The sequence below is a fragment of the Perca fluviatilis genome, chromosome 3 (genome assembly GCF_010015445.1).
Source record: "Perca fluviatilis chromosome 3, GENO_Pfluv_1.0, whole genome shotgun sequence".
NCBI lineage: Eukaryota > Metazoa > Chordata > Actinopteri > Perciformes > Percidae > Perca > Perca fluviatilis.
Genome location: NC_053114.1, coordinates 17,919,710 through 17,947,522, shown reverse-complemented (window position 1 = coordinate 17,947,522; position 27,813 = coordinate 17,919,710). Strand labels below are relative to the sequence as shown.

Genomic DNA, 27,813 nt, shown 5'->3' with positions numbered 1-27,813 from the left:
ACCTGGAGAGACGGGATTACCTTGTCCAGCTGCTCTCCTCCCTGCTGCCTCTCTTAATGCCACCTTTATTAAAGGGACAGATGACGCTGACTCTCGCTCTCACAATCGGGCCATTTGCTAATAAGATGTGTCAATTCATGTCATGATCTCTCTTACACACACACACACACACACACACAGCTGACTGTGTGTCTGGACATCTGGTCTGGACGTAGAAGCCCAAGGCATTCTTGAGGGCTGGGATCTTAATTCCCCAGATTAGCCTATACAATCCACATAAGGGTTAATCAGCATGTAGCATCACATCCCACCAGCGCTACCTTTATGTACACCCACTCAAGTACAAATGCCTGTTTGGATAGGAAAGGGTATGCTTACAAACAGATGTAGAATAAAAAAAATAAATGAAGCTAGAATCAACCACTAGCTTGACAGTCCTTCCAATCACTCATTTCACTCATAATATATACACCTATGTGTTTGCTCTCTCAGAAAAGTTTTTTAACCACCTCTGAGAGGCAGAAATGATGCCATTTGCAGCATTTGTGGCGTTTTGCTGACATGAGACATTTGCTCGCCCCAGCCTGTAGAGAAAGTGCCTGGATAAAGGGCTTTTCCCTTAAATCCCTGATAGCCTCCAAGCTCCAAGGAGGACTTAGCTGGCGACTGACAGCCAGGATGGGAGGTGGGACAGGGTTTTGATGTTGGAGCTTATGACTGGTGTGTGGGTTGGGTAAGGAGGTAGGTAAATATTTGGGCCAGCGGTTGTGGTTTAAGTGCTCTCTCTGACAGCTTGGGGGTCTGGTTGGAGTCTGAGGCATATTACAGATATATATACGCCTGCAGGATAGGGTTAGGGGTTTTGGGATGTGCAGCACAGGCAGGGTCATCTTGCTGTCAGATCAAGCATAGATGTAATGCTGGAGACAGTGAGTTCTGTGTGGGGGCGGGTGCAGTTGGCTTTCCGGGCCCTTGAATGGCACCTTGCAGCTGCCCTCTGTGTGTGTCCGTCTGTCTGTGTCAAACGCTGCGTCCGGTGGTATGGTCAGAGAATGCGACAGCTACCTCCCAGCGCACCCAAGCACAAGCTCCTATACACACAGCTGTTCACCATACACTGAGTACCACACACAGCAGCTGTCTGCATGTGCGCGTCTACGTGCATGTCTGTCTATGTATGTGTGCCAGCCTGATCACACACAAGAATAGACCCATACTTCAGAGCGTGTGAACGGAGCAACCTCTGTGGCTCTTCCTTTCCTGCTCACACTTCAGCCTCGGCCTGCTAAATCCGCTTCTCTCCTCTTCCACCCTGAATAAAGTCATATCCTTCCTTCCCGAAAATGTTGACTCCTCCGTTAGCTCATTAACTTCATTACAGAGAACGTGACAAGGTCTTGGACTATCCGCGTGGTCGACTGCTATGTTTGGAGCATTCATTAACTGAGCTACAGTGATGAATTTTAGCAGAGATGTTATGGGATCAATGCTGTAATGAAGGGCATAGTGTGTGGGAGGAAGCATTTATTATCATTATCAGAAGTAATAAAACTTTTGCCAGCCTAACAATGGCCTCCCTCCCACACCAAGTGAATGTCAGTGCTAGACTTGGGCCAGGAGTACTGTCCTTAATAGGTGGACACGTTGTCCTAATGGCGTCAAGGTGGCATTGCATTATAGCCATATCGTCATTCATTTCATACATAAGACAGAGGCCAAATGTGTCACCATCAGCTCAAATCCAGGAACATTTCATGGAAGCTCTCTCACGTGAGCCAAGCAGATTCAAACATTTAGATGGGAAATGAAATGGGATCAATAAATAATGAGTTGAAAATGTCACGTGTGTCACTCAATCATCAGCAGTTCACATTGATATGGCAGCTTATCGCAGGCTGTAAATTACCCACAGCACTGGCTATGAATATGATTAGCTTTCTCATTTTGCCCGAGAAAACTCTAATAAACACAATTCCATTATATCAGAATGTATTTCATACCTTTCCGTGCATTTCCTTGAGTAAATGTGGCAGTCATCAGGATTGCATCAAAGCAAACTACTGCTGTAATTTCCTTAAATTTAGAGCAGAAAACAAATTGTGACAAAATAGATTTGCTTTCCTCCTTACCTCATCTACAAAATAATCTCATGAAAAAAGGGAAGCTCAAGGAGCGATATGTGCAAACAGAACAAAGGTCATTCCACTGCAAATTACAGATATATGTTTCAGTCCTACCTCCAGTCGACGTACTTAACTGTTGGCTATGAAAACTTGTCACCTGTCTCTGACCTTTGCTTAGGATGAATTTTCTATAAAACCAGCTGACGAAGTAAAGTGGACGGCATAATCGTCAAACCTACAATCTGTAGAGCAGTAATTATATAACTTTGACATTTGGATCTTAAACAGTTATGATCTGTAAAACTGACATTTGAATTCCGCTTATTTTTTGTAAATAAAAATATATAAATAATATTAAAACCCCTATTTTTCTGAAAGGAAATGAAACCGTTTTGGGACATAATGTGGAAACTGTACTTCTGTCCCTTTACATTATTAAACATTTGGGAGGACCCATTGTGCTGTTCAGCTAACATTCACTCAGAAAGTGAGCCTAGCTTTCCAACGTTAGCAGTTAAGTCAGTTGTGGTGATGGCAAATAACCAAACTGCCAAAACTCACGGCAACGAGTAGTCTTGTTAGCTCAGCACTCTGTTTGTTTACCTGTATTTTAAATCACAACACAGATGAACTAACATATAGAATCACATGCTGTCACAGCACAAACAAAATAACTTTTTTTTTTACACATAAGTACACAATTCAAAACAAACACCAATGGTATGGCTTATATACTGCTTTAATGACCAAAATGTATTTCAGTTCAACTTTAGATTCGCTTTAAAACAAATAAAAAAAACTGAGACAAATGTAGTAAGGTATCACCTACAGAGAAAGTGTTTCATGTGTAGTATATTTTGTAATGTTTTACATGCCATTTGGTGTTTACTCTAATCCAAAAGGCTAAGCACCAGAATGAGTGAACAGATTTTTGACATGGGTGGCCCTCGTGGGTACGGCTGAGTTGGGGATTTAGAAAAAAAGGTCTGAGTGTAGATTGGAGGACACGAAACTTCTCAACAGGACTGCACAGTCAGGTGACAAATGGTGCCCCAGGCCAGCCAAGTGCCAGAAATGGCCTCTTAATCAATCAGAGGTCACCGTGGAGGCTCAGTCCAGACTGGCTTCACCCTGAGAGGCAGCCATCTGACAGAACACTCAATGCCAAGCCGCAAAGCACACAACCTTTTCTCCTAGTTAGCACATCACTGCTGCTGTTAATGTCATCTCATCAGTTCTAAAAACTGGACCACTCACAGCAGAGATGTCTTCGTCTTTATTTTTGCTTGTTCATTATTACAGTGTTCCTAAGTCAATTGAGGTGTACTTGACATGTTAAAATTCAACTAGACAACTTTGAATTTGTTATTCTAGACGTGTCACCTTAACTTGCCCAGTTTTTTATTTTCTCAATTGCTCTGATTAGCTTGGTGGAAATGGTGATGCTGTAGTAAAACATCCGACCCTGTGGTTCTCTCCATCTTTGGCCTCAGCCCCAACCTTAAGCCTCGCACCCCCATCCTTGACACATGGCCATCTGTAGTGGCATTTCAGGCAGTAAATAAGGGAGTGGAGGGTAGTGCACTCTCTGGCAGGCCCAACCTAGGGGCCAAGCCCTCACACCCGAGGCCCACCCCCACACACCCCCTGGGGTTGACCTACACGCTGCAAGGTCCCCAAGGGGAGCATATCAGGCTTTAGGAGTAGCACAGGCCTTCTGTCCTCTGTCAACCCTCAACACATATCACTCTACTCTCCCACCATCACCATACATCTCTCCATCTCCCAGCATGAATACATGCATCTGTCCATCCCTACTATCAATACAAACATTTGTATCAAAGACCTTTGTCAATCACCCATCTGCTCCACTTCTATTACTGCTGCGTTTGTAAATATGTCTCAATTCAATTCATTTATCCTCCCATGACTTCAATATCTTATTTGTTCAAGAAAAGTCAGGTTTTGCATTGACATTTTCAATAAAAGAAAGCAAAGAAAGCAAAAAATGGTATTTGTTTATATTAATGACCCCTTTATTTTATTTATCTTTATTCTTATTATTTATTGTTTTGAGTTCTTGTAGTTCTTTTTTTACTTTCATTATCACTCCAATACAACTCTGCAACTATTTATTCTTTAACCAGGCTGAAGCTGCTGTTTTTATTTGTGTTAATTGTTGTGTGGTTTGTGTTGTATATTCTTCATGTGATGCCTTCCTGCTGCATACAAATTGCCCTTTTGGGACAAGGAATAAACTGAACTGAACTGAAAAAGCAAAAGGAGTAATCAAAATACTGCCAAAACAATTTTTGATCGTCTTAAGTGTAGGAAGACAGTAAAATCATAAATTATTCTTTGACTATGCTTGGTTTGGTGACAATTCACGTTGGTAGCAAAATAATTGCACTACAAGCAGATTGAGAATTGTCAAACCCAACAATAGTGCACCAAAACCCATTAAAACCTACTGAAACTGTGTCACATTCCCATTACTCCCATGATAAAACTGTCAACTCACTGAAAAAAAAAAGCCCAATCAATGCACCCACCAATCACCACACACCCACAGATCCATATGTGTGTTCACCCATCCTGACACTCAGTACCTTTGACACATTGATCCACTATCCATCGTCCCCCTCTCCCACCATAATAGAAGCTTGTGCTGATTCAGTCCCCATGGGATACAAGGACTCCGCACACAAGTAACCTAGGCCTGACAGAAACATTGAGTGGCGAGATTGAAGCATGAGAGGCCAGAAGAAAGGGACTGAAAGTCAAATAAATGACAGATTAAACTCTATCAGTTGAGATAACCCTGGTGAGATTGGAGAAAGAAATGGAGAACTATAGGGGGCCTAAGGAAAAAGAAAAGTTCTGTCAAATGAAGAGACTGGATATCGCGAAGTCGTAATAGAAAGAGGAAGAGGGTGGGACAAGTGAAGGACAAGTGGGGACAAAGACATGCAAGTGCCAAACCGGGATCAGGCAGATCAGCGGTGCAAACTAGTGTTTCCTGTGCAAGTATTGAGATGCAGATCCCACTTTCTCAGCTAATAATGGGGGCTGTCAGGAGAGTGTGTGTGTGTGTGTGTGTGTGTGTGTTGTGTGTGTGTGTGTGTGTGTGTGTGTGTGTGTGTGTGTGTGTGTGTGTGTGTTAGAGAGAGAGTGGGTGAGGATGTTCGCTTGGAAGAGATATTCTCACACATCTGCCAGCCTGCTTTTCTAATGGGGCGCAAATGGGCCTCCATTGTGCGGCCTTGCAGACCTGGTTGGAATGACCTGACACGTTCCATGACGACTTCAGCTTCGCATGCACTCGGGAACACACACTCACACTGATGTTTACATACACATGCTTGCTTGTATAGGAGTAACTTAAACCAAAAAAAGAGGACAAGGATCATTTACTATTCCTATAAAAGATGTATTGTGTTTATATGTATTTCTAAATTAGGAATAATATTATAGCAAAACGGTTTGCTAGAATATATAATGTATGAGTTTGTAGAGTTACTTGACAAATGTAAACTTTTACTCTATACGATTTTTATTTCTCCACTTTTAATAGAATAGGCTAATCAGTTGCATGAAGCTAAAGTAAAAAGGGGATTTGTGCTTCTCCCTCTTCAATCCAAACATTTCTAAAGCTGTGTTTTACTAAGCAGCCACAACTCAGCTGAAATGATTTTTACTAGGCTCTCTTGCTGACTTGGAGTTGGGGGATGGGGTTTAACAGAGAGGGGGCAATACGGGGTCACACAGGAGGAGAATTGGGAAGGAGGGGGTCTTTTTCTTTCTCTCCGGGCTCTAGGAAAGAAAGGAAGGAAGCCAGAGCAAGGCAGAGAAGCCCAAACCAACTGAGGAGAGATGGATGGTGGGGGGAGGGACTGGAGCAAGAGCGCTGCTTATTGGTAGGCTGCGGCTCTCTCTCTCTGGATGGATTGACTTAACACGGGTCGAATTACACCATTTGCCGTGCATTAGTTTGTTTTTCCCTCAGCCAGGAGAAGTTGATTCACTACGACGCGCACAATCATTTTTGTTGGATTACAGCAACACAAAAAGGATACAAAATAAGCATTTCAGATGAGGTGAGTTCCCTGCCGCTACGTGGATATAACACTTTGTTGCGCCGCATTACGCAGTGAAAGTCGAGGGGGGAAAACTAGAGAGGATAAGTCTTTGCTGGAATACAAAATATTTCTTCTGACCACGTCGCTATGCTACTCTGCAAAACTAATGGTTGCAGGACAGAAATAGTGCAGGTCCGGACTATTTTTAATTGTGCTCCAATCCAATTTACCATGTATTCATTCGTCCGCGGCACGTTTATCTGTCCTGCTCGACGCGTCTTTCCAGCGCTCATAAAGCGGTGTAACAAGAGGGCAAACCAAATCTAAAGTCACCTATGTTATTTGTGAGACAGTTTACTCTCCTATTGAAGCAGTCCGAAATATTTATTAGGCTATAATAAGTTTTACAGTCGCATCGTTAAAGCGTGTATCAAACTGGTCAATCTAAAGCTAAGTGAGCATTGGCTATTGAGATAAACAAGCACAGAAAATAGTTTGGTGTAAATCTAGTTTTTTTTTTTTTTTTTTTTCTGGTGGCTGTGTGTGATATCGTGCTCCCCGTCAGTAAACGCGCCCTTTATCATCTTTAATCAGCATTAAATCAGTGATTGTAGGCTATGAAGTCAGAGCGCGGCGTATATAGTGGATTGCGCGTCGTTAATGTTTATGTCTTTTCCCTCTGGTTTCCAAAGTTAATAGTAGTGGAAGGGGGCTGGTGTATCGGTGTATGAGGGAGGGGGCTGTGTGGTCGTGGCAGAGCTTTGAAGATCAGTCAGCAGAGCTCAGGGGCCCGGGGACGGAGACAGAGCAGGCAGTCAAAATGCTCATATGTGGCGAGCGGAGCTGAAATCTGTGCGAAAACTGGATAAAAGAGAAAAGTGGGGTCCGGATGGATCTTAAAATAACAGGAATATTACACGCTGGGTGTTTTCTCTTAAATGGATTACCAAAGGAATATGACATTCAGTCGGATTGCCCCATTCATGAGTGAATTCGGACACACAAGGTAGGTGTCCTCGGCGGTTTTTAAATTATTGGTAGCCTATAGTGTATTTTATTTATAGGATACACTCTGTGGTGTATTATTAAGATGGAGCTTGGATTTAATAAAGGACACATAACTGCTGGCTCCCGTGCTATCCGGAGAGCTACTTTGGGAACGGAATCTATTCAAGGGAATCGAGTAGGATTTCAAAGTTAAAAAATATACACATTTTTAAAGCAGAGATGTACACACCGATTATGATTTGCCGAGAGTAAAATCAGAGCCACGTCAGTGTTGGTCTTAAACAGATTTATTTTTGCTCCAATTTCAGTCACAATAGCTAATCTTCTTCTGAGTTGTGTTAAAAAGGTTCAACGCATGAATACATTAAAGTTGTTCTGATATTTCGTCTTCATAAAATTAACTTGGAATAAAGGTGACCAGCCCATGATTGTACGGACCATGCTGTCAAACACACCTAGTAAACCGTAAAAGGCGAGTAGGACGGGCAGTTTGACTTGAAGGTTGTTGACTGCTCACTCACCTTTTAATCTATGTAATGTATTCCCAGTTTCCTTGTGGTATTATAATATTGGATAATACATTAGGGAAGCGCTCGTAACCTTCTTGGAGGCAGAGCAGCACGAGAGCCCAGCCCTGCGCATGCATTAAGTGCCGTGGAGGCAGTTCAACGCAGCCCCATCACAGTTGTCACTCCACCGCTGTCCCCCCGCGTCTTTGTTGTCTTTTGTATGAGTCTTACATGTGGGCCAAAGGGATCTGAAAAGATTTGCCACGGTTAAAACTTGAATGCCTTTACGCCCCGGTCCGCACAATGCCTGCATTAGAGCCCGGGCTGCTGCATGGATTGTGTGCGCAAAAGAGAAGCATTAGATCCTCACGCAAAACTTGAAAAATGACCAGCAAACGAAGGAAGAGGAACAGAATAATAATAATAAAGAAAGAAAGAGAGAGAGAGAGAGAGAGAGAGAGAGAGAGAATTAGAAGGTTTAATTTTTTCATAAGGAGACATGTAGGTTACAGTTGTTTTAGGAATTGTTCTTTTGTGTCTCATTATTTAAGGACATTTGGCCAAATTAAGTGAATAAGCAAAAAGGAGATGGACCAAATATACAATCAAAGGGCGTACTCTGAAGTTGTCCTTATAGACTAATCCGGTGTGCTAAATCAATTCTAAAAAAAAAAAAGGCAACAAAAAAGTCAACACTGGATTTAATTTTAGTGTGTCTGTGGTCAAAATTGATTGGTGCTATTCTCTCAAACCCTTTACAGAAATAAAAACAAGAGCAAATCTGTTTAAAACCTACACCAGATGTGTACATTTCCCTGAAACTCTGGAGCGTCAGAGCTCTGTCACAGAGAGAGGAGAACCGTAGCTACTGAAACTACAACATGGTGTTGCCAGGAGCACCACACTCCGGCCAGGTCAAACATCAGAGCCAGCTGTGGGTTAGTTGACAGCACAGCTGGCTGGTGTCTCACCTCGGCTCACTGGCCACGGGGTCAAAACTCAGCGACCAGAACGATCACCGTTAACCTCCACTTTAGCCGGCTGTAACCCCGGAACAACCGCCATTGAACCATACAGTGATCTGTGTTAACTCTTTACACCATATGCCTTATGGTTGCCCCAAACTGTTGCTTGGAAACCAGTTGTTCAATGCTAAATTGGTTGAGTGATACAAGTTTGACCCAGTGTGCAGCATTTGGAGTCAATGTGTTTATATAGTTTGCTTTGTTCCCTCAGAACCCCCTTTTATTAGCTCCAGAACAGCTCTCCTGAATGTAGGTCTGGTCACTGGTTGGGGGTGGGGCTCTATTGTGTTGACTTGCCCAAAGCCCCCTTTGTTTCCTGGTCACACCTGCAGCTCAGCCCCTTTTGTGCTCCACTATAGCAGAACTACTGCTGAGAACAGCCTTTCTCCTGTTTCACTCCTCCTATCACCAAGGTAGAGAATAAAGGGAGGGAAGCACAGTTTAGGATGGCACAGCCCTCTCTTCTGCCAAATCTCTGAAGCAACAAGTCCAACCAAGCCCCTCAGAAGTGATCCTTAGGTAAATAGCACGCGATTAGGTGTAGTGGTTGTTACTGAAGTGGTGAAAAGGAGTAATAATTATTTTCTGGGCCTGTGTGGTGGCTGCTCTAATCATCTGGCTGACTCACGTTCCTGTGTGGCTGCATTTTGATTACTTTCTAAGAGCCGTTGAGAGTTGAGACAACCGTGTTACAGGACATATCCAGTTTTGGACAGTCATGCGTGCTTACGCACGCATTTAGACATATATACACCAAGTGTGAAATGTCTGAAACTAAACTCCTGGAATATCTGATTTCCTGTGCTGTTAGGTTTACAGATCAGTATGGTGCAAGATGACAAGCCAAGCAGCCTGAAGCAGCAGCAGCCATTGTCCTTCTGGGATTACATCCACCCATCATACTCGCACGCAATTTACCAAACCTCACGCACCCCTGTTGTTTGTCTTCCTTTTATTAGCCCCAATTCCTCCCAACAGGACTTCCATGCAAACATAAATCCATTCAGTGTTGCAGTGGGGGGAGAGGTTATGGCTGACATATGCCAGTGAAAGCACAGCTAAGAGGAGAATATGTGTTAATCTGTCATTTTAAGCTTGGAACACTAAATCTTCAGCTGTAACTACCAGAATTGGACTACAGAACCCTACACCCACCATCAGTGGAAATAGCAATCCACCAGACCCCCCTCCCCCTCTCGGGGTTAAACACCATGGGCCTGGGCCAACAACATCAGCAGGGAAAGTGCGTGGTTGTAGAACATTGAAAAGCCTGTAATAACAGAGGTAGAGTGAGGCAAGGCTGAGTGGCACCCAGTTGCGTGACAAGCCCAGCATCTCTAGGCTTGTTGAGGCCTATAGGTTTGCGTGCGTGCGCACACACACACACACACACACACACACACACACACACACACACACACACACACACACACAAGGAGGGCAGGAACCAGAGAGCGCAAAGGAATAGTCAATAGAAAACATGCTGGGCTCACTAAAGATTGAGAAGTAATTTTAGATCGCTGACCTCTGGATGTCTTCGGTTTCTGTTTTACATTAAAGTTTCTGAGGAAAGCCTTCGCCTCCGCAGTGTGGCTAATACCACGCAAGGAATCATGGGAGATCGGAGCTGCCTCTTGTTGGAGTGCTTTTCTTCTGAATTGTTTAGTGAGGGAATTTTTTTTTTGTGGATATAGAGCAGGACTCTAAATTCTGACTATACCAAGGAAATTATTTACCTGTGAACACAGCCACGTTTGGAGTGGAAGCACAGCCTGCAGCCTGTATGATAGCACTACAGAATTGAAATGTGGAGCATGGTTTATTTACCTTTCATAGATTTATTCTCTATTGTGGTGCATTTGGTATCTATTCCTGTCCCTGGCTTCTCCTAGAAACTCCGCAATTTATTGCTTGGGCCTCAATACAGCACATTTCTCGTTGTGAGAGTGTCCAGGTACTAAAAAAGTAGCTGCTATGCTTTTAAGGAACACCACTGTCTCTCTTTTTAGTGATTTTAGTGATTATCGGAGCTTTAAGTACTTTTATCATGTTTTTGTGATTCATGGTTGTGTATTGTCTGTGTCCGTGTGTCACGATGGATGCCTCGTCTTACTGCAGACCAGTTCTACCTACGGGTACACATCAATTAACCTAACCTATCTTTGCAGAGCGGTGTCATCATGTCTCATCTAGATTTAAGTTGCTGACGACGTTCTTCTGTATAGATCTGGGAGCCTGTGTGCATAGATCTGTGGATCGTTTGTGTCCAGACTAGATTCATTTGTATCTAGATTAGAGTATATGGACTGCTCCAGCATCATTGATGTCGTAGTTTTTGGAAGATATAGGCCCTCATTAAATATTTTTATTGTGTCAAAATATCAAACTTGTAATTTAACTATTAAGTGGACTAATTGAGATGAAGCGTTACATTACCCTTGCATTACCATTGCTCTTGCAAAGGCCTCAGTATCCCACAGAGTGCTGAATAGCCATGATTACACACGGTTTATGACTAAACACGTTGGCATTACTCTGCTTCCATCTCCACCGCTTCCGTTATTTTTAGTGACACATCATCGTACGGGAACTGCTCGTACCAAAATTGGATTATTAAGTCCCTGGAAAACACACAGTGCGCTTTATATCAACATAGGCTTCAAGACAGTGCAGCCAAATTGTGTATTATATACTCCACATACACTGACAAAAGGCTGACATGCTGATGTGTATTGTCGCTGTCAGGTAAACACCTCATGCCTCATAATTTTTCTACTTGACAACCATGTACATTACAGTTCATTTAGTGTTTTAAACTAAGTGTTTGGAAAGATTTTATTATTATTATTATTTTAACAGCCCTTTACAAGATGAAAGTGGGCAGATTGTGTGTTTCAAAGTTTTCACATGGCTACAATTCTAAGGTAAAGTCCATAGATTGCCTTTTCTGGCCACTGATCTGTGATGCTTCCTGTGTGGATCAATCAAAGCACTAATGGCTTGGCAGGCAGGGCCCGCAGACAGCACTGGAGCAGGTGTGCTTTGGGGCTAATTGAAAAATGAGTCAATACTGTGTGTGTGTCTGTGTATGTTTGTGTACGTGCACATGCATTAATCGTTGCATTACACCATTTGAAAGAGTGATTGTGTGTGTGTGTGTGTGTGTGTGTGTGTGTGTGTGTGTGTGTGTGTGTGTGTGTGTGTGTGTGTGTGTGCGCACCCAGCTAATCCATCCCTCTGCCTGTGTGACGTCTCCCGGTAAATTGTTTATATCCGTTCAGGCTTTGCCTGCATGAATAATTTGTTTGCCTTATAAATATTTGAATGTACACCGATCATTAATATGCACACAGTCTGTCTCTAAAGCACTCCTTTGCGCACTAACATACACACTAAACTCCTGCCACTCCCACAATGAATTATTACCAATGTAGTTGCTGGTGTGTCATGTCTACAATCAGATGCAGTACAAACAAAAATGTATACTATACAAAAATGTACATGACTTGATCCTCCTAGAACAAAGATGATGATTCACTGCACTGCAATAAAGCGCCCCCACCCTACGGAAAGGCTGGAGCAATAACAGCCAACAGAGCGCTAATAGAAGTCAGCTAAGGTCAGAGCAGAGGCTACACCAGTGATGCTGATGAAGTTGCAATGTGCTGATTAGTGTTGAGCCTCGCCCGGGACAAACCAATCAGAGCACAGATGTACAGAGACAGCAGGCCCGCTACATTTCTAACAGAGTGGACTTCCGCTGCATCCAACACACACCGAGACACCCCACCGGTCACTTGGCTGACCTTCCCTTAGACAGCAGATAGAGGGAGAGGTATAGGGGAAACGCCAAGCACTGCCACTGAGAGCTCAGTCATCAATATGCCTGAGAGGGCATTCTGTGTGCCTTATGTTTCTATTTCACTAATGTAGTGGGTATCAACGAGAAAAGGAAAACTTCACAGTGGAAATTGTCCTTTTTTTCCCCTCATTGTTCTGAGGTAACCAAATGGTTAGGATTTGGCTCATAAGACTACAGTTTGCAGCGGAAGGTTAAATATAACACGAAATGTATGACACGTCAAGCAACAAAAGCATGGATTTTGTGTGTGTTTCCAGGTAACATCTCCACTAGAGTGAAACAGGAAGTGTCGTCTGTGAGCAGCCATGGGCCAGAGAGCTGCGCTTCTGCTCAGTGAGCTGCTGCTGCTGCTGCTGCTGACAGCCTCACGCACTCTCCTCGCAGTCAGCTTCCCCGAGGACACCGTGGCCCTCGATGTCGTTGACGCACACTGTGAGTACAGGCATGCAAATGAGTTCAACGGAGGCGTGGGTAGAGATTAGAACTGCTGCAACATTACTGGAAGAGTCAACAACTATCCTTAATATACACTTTACTCACTCCAGTCACACGTGGAATAAAGACAAATACCGGCAGCCTCCTTCTTCTAGTCGCGTCAGCAGTTCAGACACTAGCACACCAGCATGCCATATTCATAGTAATGCAATCAATCTGCTGTATGGTCAGTTGGAGCATTAAGTGGATTTCATTTGCATCTCTGTGATGTACTGGAAGAACAGAGAGATGTGCTGACATAGGCAGCCTTTATCTAACGCAGAGCTATTCAACATGGGGTCCGGGACCCTTAGAGGGTCCTCAGAGTTACTGTAGGGGGGGCCACCAAGTTATGGTTTTATCATTTTGTTTTCAAAACTTAAAATATAACTTAAAATATACATAAAAATAAGTCCAACCTTTTAATAGCCAAGACAAATGGGCCTACTTTTTTTATTTACACAATATTGATGACCGGCTGTAACTAAGGTAGCCATCCACAGATACAGTTACAGTGGACTTCAAGGATCCACTGTGCTACATGTATGTTTAACATTAAAACATAATGTATAAATATATATCAATAAGTCAATTATTATTAGCTTAGTATTGTATGCACCATAAAAATAGGTATGTATAAAGGCTTTAGGCCACCCTACACATTATTGTAGGCTCAGTTTAATATGCAACTTAATTTTATACAATATGTAGTGGGTGTCCGCTCTGTCTCTCTTTCAGCCAAGGGGTCCTTGCCTTTACCTTAATCGCAGGAGGATTTGTGTAAAGCACACACAGCATACTTATTTCTAATCAGTACAGTTAAATATAGCAAGATGTGAGTGTGGTTTATCCGTGCAAAAGTGTCTGCGTCTACCACAAGTTTCCATTAACAGTATGTGTGCGTGTGTGATTTCTGCACAGTTTCAAGGAGGTACCCTGTGTTCAGAGGCAGGCCCTCTGGCAACGAGTCGCAGCATCGCCTTGACTTTCAGCTGATGACCAAGATACAGGACACTCTGTTCATCGCTGGCAGGTAAACTCAACACACATACACACTATCTGTATCACTCTCTCTTTCACACATCCCCCACACCAATAAACTCAGTCACTCCTTGGCAGGTAAACAGTGGCGTAAGGCGGGGGGGGGTGGAGAAGCTCTTAGTGTTATTGGATCTGTGGCTTCTAGGCCTGCATTTGATGTATATTGCCAGTATTGATCCAAGGAAAGGCGTCTATCATGTCGGCTTGACGCTCTGTCAGGGATTTCTTGGCATCTTTACATGTCTTTTTGGTATTTATGGGCACTGGGATTAATCTGACCACCAGCACTAATATTGTAGCAGGAAATCAACTCGACATCTACAGTATAAAACTCCTACCTCTGGAGTCCCTGTAATCACCGCCACATGTATCACTGTTGTCAGGTAGATCCGCCTTTTGCCAGTTTGGGTTATTCACGTTTTTACTAAAAGTGAAGCGAAATGTTGTTCTCTAGGGGTTGATAAAATGTGATCCCCACTGCTTTTATTACATTTTTATAGCCAACATATAATCAAAACAATAAGTGGTTGTCATGTAAAATGGTATATCAGAGAGGATATTCAGGTTTTCATAGGGCAGTTGCATCAACTGGCAGTTGCATAAAAACAAAAAACGAATTCACTATGCCTCAACCCTGCCACACCCTGTTTTCCGTTCACATAATACAAACATTTAAATTAACTATATAGTTATATTAGTGTCATTATTTTCAGGTTTTTCAGGTTTTGACAGACTACCCAGGTTTAAAAAAAGGAGAGATTGGTTTAAACCTATGTCCCTCAGATTTTCTATATTATTGCGAATTAAAAATGTTGTGCGTTTCCCGCCGCAAGAAGAGGCTGAAACCATAGGTCACAGTAAATGAGATCCTCTAATGACAAGTGCAATTCCGAAAAAAAACATTTGGGGAAAACAATGCAAATGAGCTGCTGATTATTCACCAGAGTTCATCTAAGAATTAAAATATACTGCATAGTAAATTTTCTGGAAATTGTATTTTTGAAATTGAGACCTGAATTCATTTTTAATGAGAATTTTACGCATTTATTAAAAAAAAAAAAAACTATATTAATAATAAACACCCCAGTTTAATTTTTAATACAGAAAAATTGAAAAGGAGTTGTATTCCTGGTTGTGCAGTGTTACGGAGCTGTGTGTTTTGTTGCTGTCTGTCCACAGAGATCAGGTGTACCTGGTCAGTCTGAGAGAATCCTACAGGAATGAGATCATTCCTTACCGGGTAAGATTCTCGCCACAAGCTGCTCTCTCAATCCACAAACACTAAAAGGGCTCCATAGAAAATACAGAGCAATTCATCACACACTGGACAGGTTGTAAAATGAGAGAGTGGAAAAGGGAGGACTGTGCGTGCGTGTGCATGAGCGAGTGTGTGCGAGCGTATGTCTTAGTGTGCCGTGCGTGTGTCTAATGCTCCGTGTTGGTTTTCACAGAAGCTGACATGGCGATCGGGCCAAGCTGACAGAGACATGTGTGCCGTCAAGGGAAAACACAGAGTACGTACAAAAAAAGCCATTCACCTTTTGTTTTACATTCCACCATGCGGACAGAGGCTTAAACATGTGAGCAGATAAGCTGTCTGCCTCTAAAACCGCGGTCCCGGGTTTTTTGTCTGTGTTCAGGACGAGTGCCACAACTTTATCAAAGTGCTGGTTCCCAGAAACGATGACCTGGTGTTCATCTGCGGTACCAACGGCTTCAACCCCATGTGCAGATACTACAGGGTGAGTATCCAGTGCCAGGGCCTTGCACGCTCAGATGTGCACAGATGCTGTTGTGTAAATGCTCTTCAAAGTAATTTGAGTAACGCACCCTTCATTTTAATTTCTAGTTAAATAAACTAGACTTGTTTGAATGATTCATGTGCGTGCTAGTGTTTCTAGTGTGTTCGTTTGCACTGTGTCCCTTGATGAAATGTTTTTAATGTGTGGGTGATTGGTGTGTTTCCCTTCAGCTGGATAACCTCGAGTTTGATGGGGAGGAGATCAATGGACTGGCACGGTGCCCATTCGACTCCAAGCAAACCAACGTTGCCCTTTTCGCTGGTAAGAGTCAAACACACACTTCGCCCACACACATAGTTAGTCCTGCTGAAGAAGAACTAATGGATTCCTACTTATGCTCTCATCACCTCAGTGTCTTGGCCACAGTAAAACTGTGCCTGCAGCGATAACAACTCAGCCAGTCAAGCCTTTAAAAAAATAAGAAGAAACAAAGCATTGAAGAGTAATGTATCCTAATTTTTGGTGAATGTACTCCTTGTTTTGTGTTTTAGAAGGGAAGCTGTATTCGGCAACTGTAGCCGACTTCCAGGCCAGTGATTCTGTCATCTATCGCAGTATGGGTGATGGATCAGCCCTAAGGACCATCAAATATGACTCCAAATGGCTGAAAGGTAAGCGATTGCCTCTTCATCACTCTCAGTCTTTATTTATCTTTCCCTTTGCTTTCCTCAAGATACACGTGCTACCTGCCAGCTAGCTAAATGCCCATGGTGCACGTATGTGCGTGGCTGTCAGAGCTGTTGTTGGAGTGATAGAGAGATCTCCTGCCTTGCCAAGCTCCATGGGGATATGGCCTGTTCTCTCCCAGGCAATCTAGGTCACCCCCAGTCATATACCGCCTTGTACAAATCCCTAAAATATTCAACATGCGCAGTGGTGGTGACGGTGCAGAAATACACTTCAACTCTCTGCTTCTGTCTCTCCCTTTAGAACCTCATTTCCTGCACGCAGCAGAGTATGGGAATTATGTGTACTTTTTCTACCGAGAGATTGCAGTGGAGCACAGCAATCTGGGCAAGGTAAGACAGCGCACTTGCCGTTTATAAAAGCATTACATATTCCAGACAGATACAGTAAGCAGGCCTTTATCCAAAAAAATGCTTACACCTCCCTCAGTGCATGTGTTTTTGCCAACAAATGGCCACAGCGGTAATAGGGCCCATTCAGGCGATGACAGTACATTGCATAGAATACACAACGAATTTCAACAGCCAGCGTTCGCTGGGAATGTTCTACTAATGTAAAACCATTACACCGTGAGAGGCTTTGTCTCACGGAGATGTGCGCTCTGGGTCTGCCACCTACGTCACACGCAGAGGGCATTAGGATGTTCAGCGTTTGGAGGCCAACTTCAGATTTGACCACGCCTCATCCTTAACGGGGTCTGGCCGAGCCGCAGGAAGCCAGCATCCTCCATCAGCCACCAGCCAATAAATATTTCAACCCTACTAATGCTTGGGTGACACCTGGCCTCTGATGGAGGTTTGCACTGGTAAATAATTAAAACTGTCAAAGCCAACTGCTTCACACACTTCATTTATACTCTAAGCTTTGGTAAAGAGTGCAATCAAACACACATTCACATGGTGCTGCATTGGGCCAGTCAAGGTCGTCAGATGTCTTCAGTCAGGGTGAACAATCTCTACACACAAAGTTAAAGACGAGAGTGTGTGTTTGTTAAGTCGTCTGTACCGAATTGCTACAGGGTAGAAGAGATGCATTATTCAACATGTTAAAGTGTTTTTAGTGACGTTCACTCAGCTGCCTTCCTCTTCCACCCGACATTGTCCTCTCTTAAACCCCTTCTCCTCGCAGGTTGTATATTCCCGTGTGGCCCGGATCTGTAAGAATGATGTCGGTGGGTCACAGCGGGTGCTGGAGAAGCACTGGACATCTTTTGTAAAGGCAAGGCTGAATTGTTCAGTGCCAGGGGAGTCCTTCTTCTACTTCGATGTGCTTCAGTCCATCACTGACATCATCGACATCAACGGAGTTCCCTCGGTGGTGGGTGTGTTCACCACGCAGATGAACAGGTGAGCAGTGGATGCGGTTAGTTGTTAAAGTAACCAATGCCGAGGACAGAAATAAGAAATTTCGGAGTCATATATGGATGATACATTGAGGTTTTTCTTTCTCTACAGTATCCCAGGGTCAGCAGTGTGCGCCTTCTCCATGGCCGACATAGAGAAAGTATTCTGGGGTCGATTCAAAGAGCAGAAGACTCCTGACTCTGTGTGGACTCCATTTCCAGAGGAGAAGCTGCCCAAACCTCGGTAAGGATTAAACTTTATTTTTCCCTTCAAACTTTCCAAATTCTAAACCTTCCAAACCATACAGAGAATGTGAAGAAAAAGAAAAAAAAAATTCATATTTTAAACATGGCTATTCATTAGCAGGTGGTGCTTGACTCAGCAGCTGTTTACCACCGGACAGTTTTTCCAATTTTCTTAATCCTTCTTCCTCCAGGTTAAACCCAATGAAATCAAATCTTTTTCACTAGTAAATGGACCAAGTTATTAGCTTTGACCCACACACATTCACCATCTGCTGATGATTAAATAATTAATTAGGCATAATTAAATGCGTTGCATATTTAACCTGTTTACAATCAGCACGTATATTTGTAGCCCTGCCCTGTGTCCAAAACACAAAGTCCACGAAGCACCTCATTACCCCAGTAAATCATTAATGGAGGATAACCATGCATATGTATATTTTATGTTTCCAGCTGAGGCCTTTATGTGATCCTAATAAGCACCTGCTCCACTCCACTCGTTGCAGTTTTCATCCATTTCGACACACACTATTATTACTCCCTGGTGTGTGATTGTATAGGCTGACCTTTGACCTTTTGCCCTGTGTTCCGTGCGCGCCCTCCATCCTAGACCCGGGTGCTGTGCAGGTCATGGTCCAGCTGCGTCCTTAAAGAGCTCCATCGAGTTTCCGGACGATACCCTGCAATTCATCAAGTCCCACCCCCTCATGGACACAGCTGTGCCTTCTATTGGGGATGAGCCTTGGTTCACCAAGACTCGCGTCAGGTAAACGCAGAAGCACATTATGGGATGGCAATACCTGATACCTTTTAAAATAAATTTTGAAACAAACACATTTTTATGGTCAACCAAATATGATACATTTCTCTCATTGCATCACTACATAATGCTGTCACAAACCGCTCTCTGAGAACTTTGCCTAATTACTGTAAAATTAAACAAAGCCGTATTAGAAATGATCAAAGAATAAATTAAAAAAGACTAAAGAATCTGACCAAACTTTCAATACTAGTTCAAACTTGTTTTACTGTGTAGCTCAAGAGCCTAAGTGATTCATGTATTCAAAATGGCTTCTCCTATTTTGTATGGGATAACCACTACTGTGACTAACACATGCTTGTGTGTGTGTGTGTGTGTGTGTGTGTGTGTGTGTGTGTGTGTGTGTGTGTGTGTGTGTGTGTGTGTGTGTGTGTGTGTGTGTGTGTGTGTAGGTACAGACTGACCGCGCTGGCTGTTGACAATGAAGCAGGACCTCACAAGAACTACACCGTGGTGTTCATCGGGGCCGAGTCAGGGGTTGTCCTCAAGGTTTTGGCCAAGACCTCCTCTGTCTCTCTGAACGACAGCCTGCTTCTGGAGGAGATAGAGGTCTTCAACAAGGCCAAGTAGGGCTACACGCACTTTTCACCCTCTCTCTTCTCGTTTTCTCTTCCCCTTATGTCTGAGGAGTCAGCAACTTTTACAGTGAAGCATCCTGGCACAGATGGCAGTGTCTGTCTGCTTTCTGTGCATGCACAGTATGTTTTTAGTGCTTATTTGTGGATGCGGAACACGCTCCCTGCGGTGCGTTGGAGGTTAAAATCCTGTTAGACTGTGAGAGAAAGCTTTATGTGACTTCCCCACCTAACAAGTGATTAAATCTACGGAGACTGAAACAGTAGACAGACTTATCTGATAAACCTCTGATCAGGTTTCTCTCTTCCCTTCCCAGGTGCCTGTCTAACCACGAGGATGACAAGCGTGTCCTCTCGCTGCACGTGGACAAAGAGGCACACAGCTTGTATGTTGCCTTTTCAAGCTGTGTCATCCGTATTCCCCTGAGTCGCTGTGAACGGCATTCTTCCTGCCACAAGTAAGTGACGCACAAATGCACACGTAGGGGGTTCAAATGTGCATTGTACGGTAGGTCATAGGTTTGTGACTTAATCGTTTTGTGTTTCAGAAAATGCCATAAAGGGAATGATAACAGCTTTATCTTATGCCTTTTGGTTAATGTTCAGTCAGTCACAAATTATTATAGTGCACTTCCCTGAATGATTAAACCCGGTGTTCTGACTGTGTGTGTGTGTGTTTGTTTGGCTCCAGGTCTTGCATTGCATCAAGGGATCCCTACTGTGGCTGGAAGCCTCATGGGGCATGTGAGAGGATACAGCCTGGTGTTTTGTGAGTTCAAGCCTCAGCTGTGATATAAAAGTGCAAATATTATAGATGAGAAAATGAGATGGCAAGAATTTTTGAAACTCTTTGATAAATCTCTCTTTCTCTTCTTTGCTCTCTTTTCAGGACTGGATATGAGCAGGACATTGAATTTGGAAACACTGCCCACCTGGGAGACTGCCAGGGTACGGCTCTCATCTCTATACCATGCCATCCATCCTGAGACACACATACACTGAGATACACATACACTGACACACACATGCACACATGTACGCAAAGACAAACTCATTTCCACACACACCATAAGCCTGCACACTCACACCAGTAACCACTCCAGTAACTTGCCCCTACATAAGTCTATGTGTATTATTAACACACACATCTGCATACAGTACATGGCCACCTGTAACTTATGCCACCTGTGAGGCAGAAACATGGACATGTACAATTAAGGGGTCATGTTTAGCCGGTGTAAATGGTAGAGGTCTTAAGATATCAGATGGCCAGATAATATGCCTTTGCTTTTTTGAGTTTACTGTAAAATGCCTGTCCCTTCATTTGTACCAACTAAACATGACCCCCGCTGAACCTCGGTATTGATCAGAACCAGAGGGCCCACAGTGACTCCAGTGAGAAAAGGACACTGCTAGCGGGTGCTTTATATCTTTATTTAAATCAAATAAACTGCACTCTTAGTGTCTCTTAGGAATTTTAGTTTTTACTTCTGAATTCCTTTATACTGATTTCTTGTCCTTTTAATTCTTTTAGCATTTTTGGGCACTACATCAGCGCCAGATTACAAATCATTTGGCGACCCTACCTCTGGTTAGTTTGATCTTTTACTCAAATGGTTTCTTTCCTTGAGTTCAGCATCTCCAACCCTGTCTTTCCACCACTGCCACCATCCATCTTTTCTTACCAAACACCTCCTGAATGCTTATGTCGCCTGCTTCATTTTCATCGTCACAAACAGATGCATAGGCAACATTGTGCTTTATCTTAACACAAATTCACTTCCTCCTTTTCACTCTTCCCGTTTCGATCCCTCTTCTGTCTTGCATGCCCACACACCATCCCTTGGCACCCTTACTGTTCTGTACCAACTCCTCTTTGAACATCAGTATCCTCTCCTTTTTTCCCTTCCAAATTGTCTAAACAAAAAACACAAACATGTACTTTCATTGGTTTATGAATGTGAACTGTGATGAGGTTTATTCACTATTTTGTCAAACACTAACCTTAAAGATTACCCATTGCCCATGCCTACTAACCGGGATCATAACCGTATGCTTTACACACATCTGCACAGTTTGTTAACAAATTTGTTTGTCACCACAGACATGGAGTTTTCATCAACGCCAGTCACTGTCCACCCCAGTGGGCCCATACAGCCCCCAGTACTCATACCCACTCAGAGCCCCAGCTCTGGGCCTGGTCCAGAGCTCTACGGCTCAGGCTTTGTGCTGCAGGATGACCCAGCCACCTCCCATTCTTTAGACTCTATCCCAGGGGGCCAAGAGGGTAAGGCCCGCAGGGAGGCAGCCAACATGCTGCAAGGAGCCTGATCCAATAGCTGCCAACAACTCTCACTAAGACACACACATGTGAATCCACACATAGGCTCACATATGCAAACATACATGCACACATTGGCAGCTATTTAGGGTTCCCATTAGATAACATGGCAGATTTTAATGTAGTCTCTTTTTAAAAATAGACATTTCCATACATAATTTAAGTTGCTATACAAATTATATTTTCATGTTACTATTGTTTTCTTTCTTTTTAAATTGTAATTTTCTTATATTCTTTCTTCGTTTCTTTTAAATAATTTATTCCCAGTCTCCTTTTAACCTTACACTCACCGTTCTCATATCGTTTCTTTAAAATCTTTGGTTTGGATTTAGCTTCTGTCTCTGCCAGTTTAGATTTCTTAACTCTAGCTGTAGTAACAGTTTACCCTGGCTGGTAGATCATTGACTGGGCCTGCTCTGCCACATCACTATTGTGGCCGCACGGTGGATGACTAACTCTTTCAATGTCTGTGGTTACTAACAAACTACCAGTAGAACACCTATCTCAACACCTGGAAGACGAGCACTGCTTCGCTTTCCTCTGAACAACTTCCTGCTGGTTGATCTCTTGTGCAAATTAATTTGGCTCTCCATCTCAAATAACAGTGCACACCTAACCCTTTGGTACTGGTTTAACGCATGACAAAAAGCCTCTAGTGGAACATGGATCAAGGCACTTTAAGTCTTCCCTTCTTCACTAACATAGCACTGCTTCTTATAGATGGTGAAATGGATGTGGGTACCTAACAGCTTCTGCCAATTTTCACCATATTTATTCTTCATCCAGGTTTAGATGAATAGGAATGTGTCAATATTTACAAAATTTGGTTGTGGTTGACTGGCTACCTTGTATAGAGCAGAGTTGTAAAATCAGAAACTCATGCATGGTTGTGTTCTCACACAAACGTGCACATTTCTGCTGTTGAATGTGGAGGGACGCTTCACTGAGCACGTTGCTTCTTTTCACCAGGGGGTTAACCGATGCTTCAATGTTTTGTAGGTGTGTGGGATATCCAAGCAGGTGAGACCAACCAGATGGTCCACATGAACATCCTCATCACCTGCGTGTTTGCTGCTTTTCTCATGGGTGCTCTCCTGGCTGGTCTGATTGTTTTCTGCTACCGAGACTCATTCCTCCGTAAGCCCAGGCGTGTCCACAAGGACGCAGAGTCTGCACCTTCTGGCTCCGACTCCACTGGAAGCTTTGTCAAGCTCAACGGCCTCTTTGACAGCCCTGTCAAGGTACAGCCATAAAAACAGCTCCAATGCTACATCTAGCATACCAAGTCTTTGGTGGAGATGAGTGATTCAACAGGATGTGAAACTGTCTTATCTTACTCCTTTGATTTTTCCCCCTTTCACATTCTTAGGAGTTCCAGACCAACATTGATTCTCCCAAGCTGTACACCAATCTTCTGAGCAACAGCAAAGACCTGAATTCACCCAACGGAGACACCAAAACCATGATCCTGCGGGACGGCTGTCAGCCCCCTGAGCTGGCTGCCCTGCCTACACCCGAGTCCACCCCAGTGCTTCAGCAGAAAAGCCTGCAGCCCATCAAAAACCAGTGGGAGAGGGCTCATGGAAAGTCCAGTGGGCCTCGTAAAGAGTCCAACTCATCAGCCAAGAATCCTCAGTTCCTTCCTTCTTCTTCTGCTCCTCCTACCTCCAACTCCAACCACCCTCCCCTCGCCTTGGGTCACTCCCACATCCCTAGTGCGGTTGTCCTGCCCAATGCCACACATGACCGATCTAACCTTGACAATGGAGACGATACACTGCCACATTCATCTGAAAGAAAGCTGAAGAACCCAGATTCTAAGGGAAGTAGGAAAGACCAGAAAAGGTCTGTGGATGCCAGAAATACCCTAAATGACCTTTTAAAACACCTAAATGACTCAGTGGCCAACCCCAAGGCCATTCTTCAAGAGGGATCAGGGCCTCGCCCACGGCAACAGCTTACACTGGAGCCCATGGAGGAACTAACAGAATTACCCCCCAAGGTGCCCAGCCGTGAGGCTTCCCTGTATTCTCCCTCCTCATCCCTGCCAAGGCACAGCCCCACCAAGAGGGTTGATGTGCCCATGCCTACAACTCCCACAACACCAACGGGCAGCCTGAGCATGGGGGGCACCCTGGAGAGACAAAGAGGGGGGTATCAACTCCACCGGAGTGCCTCTCACAGGCAATCCCTATCCACCTCACCAAATGGGGTAACCATGGGGGTGTCTGTGTCTCGCCAACACAGTATGAACAGAGGGGGTTACATGCCCCCAAAGCCCCCCTCCAGACTTGACTCCCAAGGCGGAGTGGTGGGGGCAGGAATGCACTCAGCCCACCCATCCTCTATACCCCGACAGACCTATAGTGGGTATGGCTCACTCCCTCGCACAGGGCTTAAACGGACCCCATCGCTAAAACCAGATGTGCCCCCTAAACCCAATGGGTTTTCACCACAGACTCCACAGATGCGAGTGGTCAATAAGTACAGTTATTAAAAGAGCATGGACGCTTCTGAGTGAGCTCTTGGCCTTAACTGTAGAGCTTTGAGCCCTGAGGGCTTGGGGGGGCTACGGATGGGGTAGGTCCTAGTGTGTGTTTGTGTATCGACTTGAGGTGTGTTCACCCTTTAAATGATATTCACATTCACTCACACTAAAAAGGGAAATCACGCATGTGGCCAAAGATACTTCTAGGGGCTTTTTTGTCCCTACATCTCCATCTCCCTCGTCACGGTAGCCACATGATACAAACAGTGGACAGTGGTGAATCTGCTGCTCCCCACTGTATGTGGGCTTGGGTGTCGCCCGTTCCCATATTAGGTACAAGGTTTAAGACACCAGCTGGGACCGCTACAGCGTCTGTGCGTGTGGTGCCATGTTAAAAAAAAAACAGTGGAATACTTGAAGAATTGGTCTCATTTGTCACTGCCCTTGAGCACTGTCTTCCCACTAATGTGAACTGAACAAAGAGGAGAGGTAGGCCATGCCTTTGTTAGTAAGATGGCTTGGGGCAGTGGAGAGGAAACTCAAAAATCATAAGTGTGCGTGTTGCTTAAGATACATACGACCGCTAAGAGCTGAATCAAGCAGCAGGCGAAGAGAGAAATTAATGTGTGTGTGTGTGTGTTGGTTGTGATTGAAAAGCAGATTTGTGTAAAGGCAGTACACATATTAGGCCTTCACACTTGTTTATCAAGAGTGGTGCCACATGCCAGAGGATGCACCTTAAGACCTGTCTAAGACCTAAGTCATCTTCTCTAATTTCAATAATAATATTTTCTCTTCTTTGGTCTTGTTTGAACCCATCTAAACCGAGCCAAAACATATTTATGTGCCACTCTGTAGTGCTTTTGGTAATCAGGTTAGGCTGAGGTGAAGTTGGTCATGTCTGGTGTATACTAGGACTGGGACTTTGTAACTCACTGGGACATTTTAATTTTCTTTTTTTACATTTGCTGCTATTGGTTTTAGACATAGGCGTTTGTCTTTGATGCATTTACTCTATCAGACTGGGATAGCCCTTGATATGGGTGTGCACATCTGCTTGTGTGTGTGCGTGTGCGTGCGTGCGTTATATTGCAGACAGAGGCCAAGAAGTACAGTTTTCAGCAACCAAACGCACTAAAACTAATACATGGAGAAAAGGACTGAAACCTCCCCTAACCTCCACTGCCCCTTTGTAGAAATGATACTGGAGGTTCAGGAGATTTCTTTCTTTATGTAGCAGTGGTATTAAGAAAAAAACATTTCTCATCTCATTCTATAAAAGAATTTTGAACAAAATGATTTGCCTTTATAATGTTTTACTGTGTTATTTAAAAAATGTACCATATGAAACTAAAGCAACACCAATGGTATAGCCCATGCATATGAATCCAACATTTCAGGGCACTTCTATTCCATTAAACTCGTGTGTCCCCTAATAGAAGAACACTATAATTTTCCCTTTACATTAATCCTATTAAAAAGGTATATTAAACCGACCCTAGAACAATACATGGATGTAACTCCTCTGTCATCTGCCATGCTGGTTCTGCAGCCCGCGTTCCCTGTGCAGCTTCCCTGTCAGTGGCCAGTGTACAATCAACACAACAATTTACCAATGTGTCCAAATGAGTCATGCTGGGAATGACAAGATCTTGTATATACTTAAATACTATAAATAAGGAGTATACATATTTTTAGGCAAGTGAACCTGAATCTGTGCATTGTGTGCCTTATTCACAAAATGAACTACTACAGTATAATATTGGCAATGTCAATTGGTCCTCTGTATTGCTGTCTGTATTGTCATATGCTATATAAACAATTTTTATACAAGCAAGATTTGAAAATCAGCAGGATGTGTTGAAAAAATGCGATTTTAATGCAAACGGAAGTGATGTGGAAAAGAAATTGACAGACATTTCACTTGTGAATGATAGGACAGCCAAAAAACATTGGGGTATGAATACATTTTTCTCTTTTACTGCAGGTGTTGAAAAGATGGTGTTTATCCACCACATAGAGGTGCCATGCAGTGAATGTATTTTCTTGACAGTGGGATGTAGGGTGGTTAGACCTTGCACTGTGGAGCAGTCGGCTCAATGCAGAACATCCTGCCCACAGCCAATGTATTAACACAGTGTTCACATTAAAGCCGTCATGTAAAGATGTTGGCATGGGCAGTAGTCACAAAGAATCCGTTAATCCCCAGGATTGCAGTGACAGGAATTGTTTTATTGGCCAGTAATGACGACTGACTTTCTCTTGGGTTCATTATTTGGGTGACATCTGCAATCCTATCCAAGTGGCAGTTGCCTGTTTAGCCCAAAGCCACATTTTGTTTACAAGTGATGATTGTATGTAAAGACTTTCTGCCTGTCATCCAACCAGTTTTTGGGCTCTCTTTTCTACTCGACACATGCACACTGACATCAGAAAGACACTCAACATACACTGCTCAACTGCCTTGTACATTGCAATATGAACGGGGTATTTCTGTTGCAATCTAAATTGAAGCCTTTATATTTCAGTCTGAGCTCTGTTTATGTGCAGATGAAGCGGATTTTGTCATGTAATTTTGATTTAAAAATTGTGCAACATGGCGATGCCAGGCCAGCTGTATAATATGATCTCCAGAGTATTTCAGCGTGTAGATATGTTGTAAAGTTGTACTGTGAATGTGTAAATAATAATGATGGTCTTTGTTTCATGATATTTTTTGTTGATTTTTTTAACACAGCATGTATAGTTGAAATAAAACATTATGGCACAGAAGGAGTGGTCTTGTTTGGTTTTTGTTTTTCAAGTCAAGGAATTTCATAAGTCGGCTCCTTATGTCACGTCATGTGTTTCTGATGTGAGTGTGACGGAGAGCTGCAAAGAGTTAATCCCAGATTAACTTTGCAGCCTGGATAGCTAACCTGGTAGAGCGTGCGCCCCTATGTACAAAGGTCAACATTTACCTGCAGCCCTTTGCTGCATGTCATTCTCTCTCCCCCCTTTCACATCTTCAGCTGTCCTATATAATACAGGCCTAAAATGCCCCAAAAAAGAATCTTTTAAAAAAAAGTTAACAATCAGATGCTTAGTGTCTTGTGAACTGGGAGCATGAGACGCATTCGGTACTTACAGCGTGACTTGGATGGGTAATACTGTATGTGTCCTAGCTGAACTCTTGTGAGCTGACTATCACAGACATGAAGAGTCTGCAGAATGATTAAAAGCGTCAGACTATTTTTAGAGCTGGGTTGTTTTGAAGTTTGGGGCCAGCGCAGAGTCAACTACACCAGATAGCATGTGGGAAGGTTTCCAAAGTAGTGTGTTTCTTTAGACACCAAACATCTGGACTTACTGCTCAAGGCATAAGATCTGAGTCACCAATGAGCTGTGGAAG

The 27,813-nt window shown here is 43.5% G+C and overlaps 1 protein-coding gene across 5 annotated transcripts; it reads left to right on the top strand.

The window, feature by feature from the left end:
- The first annotated feature begins 6,050 nt into the window (after nucleotides 1-6,050).
- Nucleotides 6,051-27,194, top strand: sema6dl (sema domain, transmembrane domain (TM), and cytoplasmic domain, (semaphorin) 6D, like). Of its 5 annotated transcripts, none has more exons than XM_039795250.1 (20): nucleotides 6,051-6,220; nucleotides 12,864-13,038; nucleotides 14,002-14,113; nucleotides 15,301-15,361; nucleotides 15,573-15,635; nucleotides 15,762-15,863; nucleotides 16,094-16,184; nucleotides 16,415-16,534; nucleotides 16,854-16,942; nucleotides 17,739-17,956; nucleotides 18,065-18,196; nucleotides 18,809-18,964; nucleotides 19,411-19,584; nucleotides 19,911-20,051; nucleotides 20,285-20,362; nucleotides 20,483-20,541; nucleotides 21,128-21,184; nucleotides 21,698-21,880; nucleotides 22,934-23,175; nucleotides 23,304-27,194. In XM_039795250.1, the coding sequence occupies exons 2-20, from the start codon at nucleotides 12,912-12,914 to the stop codon at nucleotides 24,429-24,431; spliced, it is 3,333 nt and encodes a 1,110-aa protein (XP_039651184.1). In that variant the 5' UTR covers nucleotides 6,051-6,220; nucleotides 12,864-12,911; the 3' UTR covers nucleotides 24,432-27,194. The 5 variants fall into 5 exon arrangements, with proteins under 5 accessions (XP_039651184.1, XP_039651186.1, XP_039651187.1 ...); XM_039795251.1 differs by lacking the exon at nucleotides 6,051-6,220 and adding an exon at nucleotides 6,959-7,208; XM_039795252.1 differs by lacking the exon at nucleotides 21,128-21,184.
- Nucleotides 27,195-27,813: the final 619 nt, after the last annotated feature.

Excerpts from the sequence above, each read along its gene's own strand:
- sema6dl (XM_039795250.1), top strand. The coding sequence starts at position 12,912 with ATGGGCCAGAGAGCTGCGCTTCTGCTCAGTGAGCTGCTGCTGCTGCTG. Across the intron at positions 20,542-21,127 it reads CCACCTGGGAGACTGCCAGG|CATTTTTGGGCACTACATCA; the intron begins GTACGGCTCTCA and ends TAATTCTTTTAG. Across the intron at positions 21,881-22,933 it reads TATCCCAGGGGGCCAAGAGG|GTGTGTGGGATATCCAAGCA; the intron begins GTAAGGCCCGCA and ends AATGTTTTGTAG.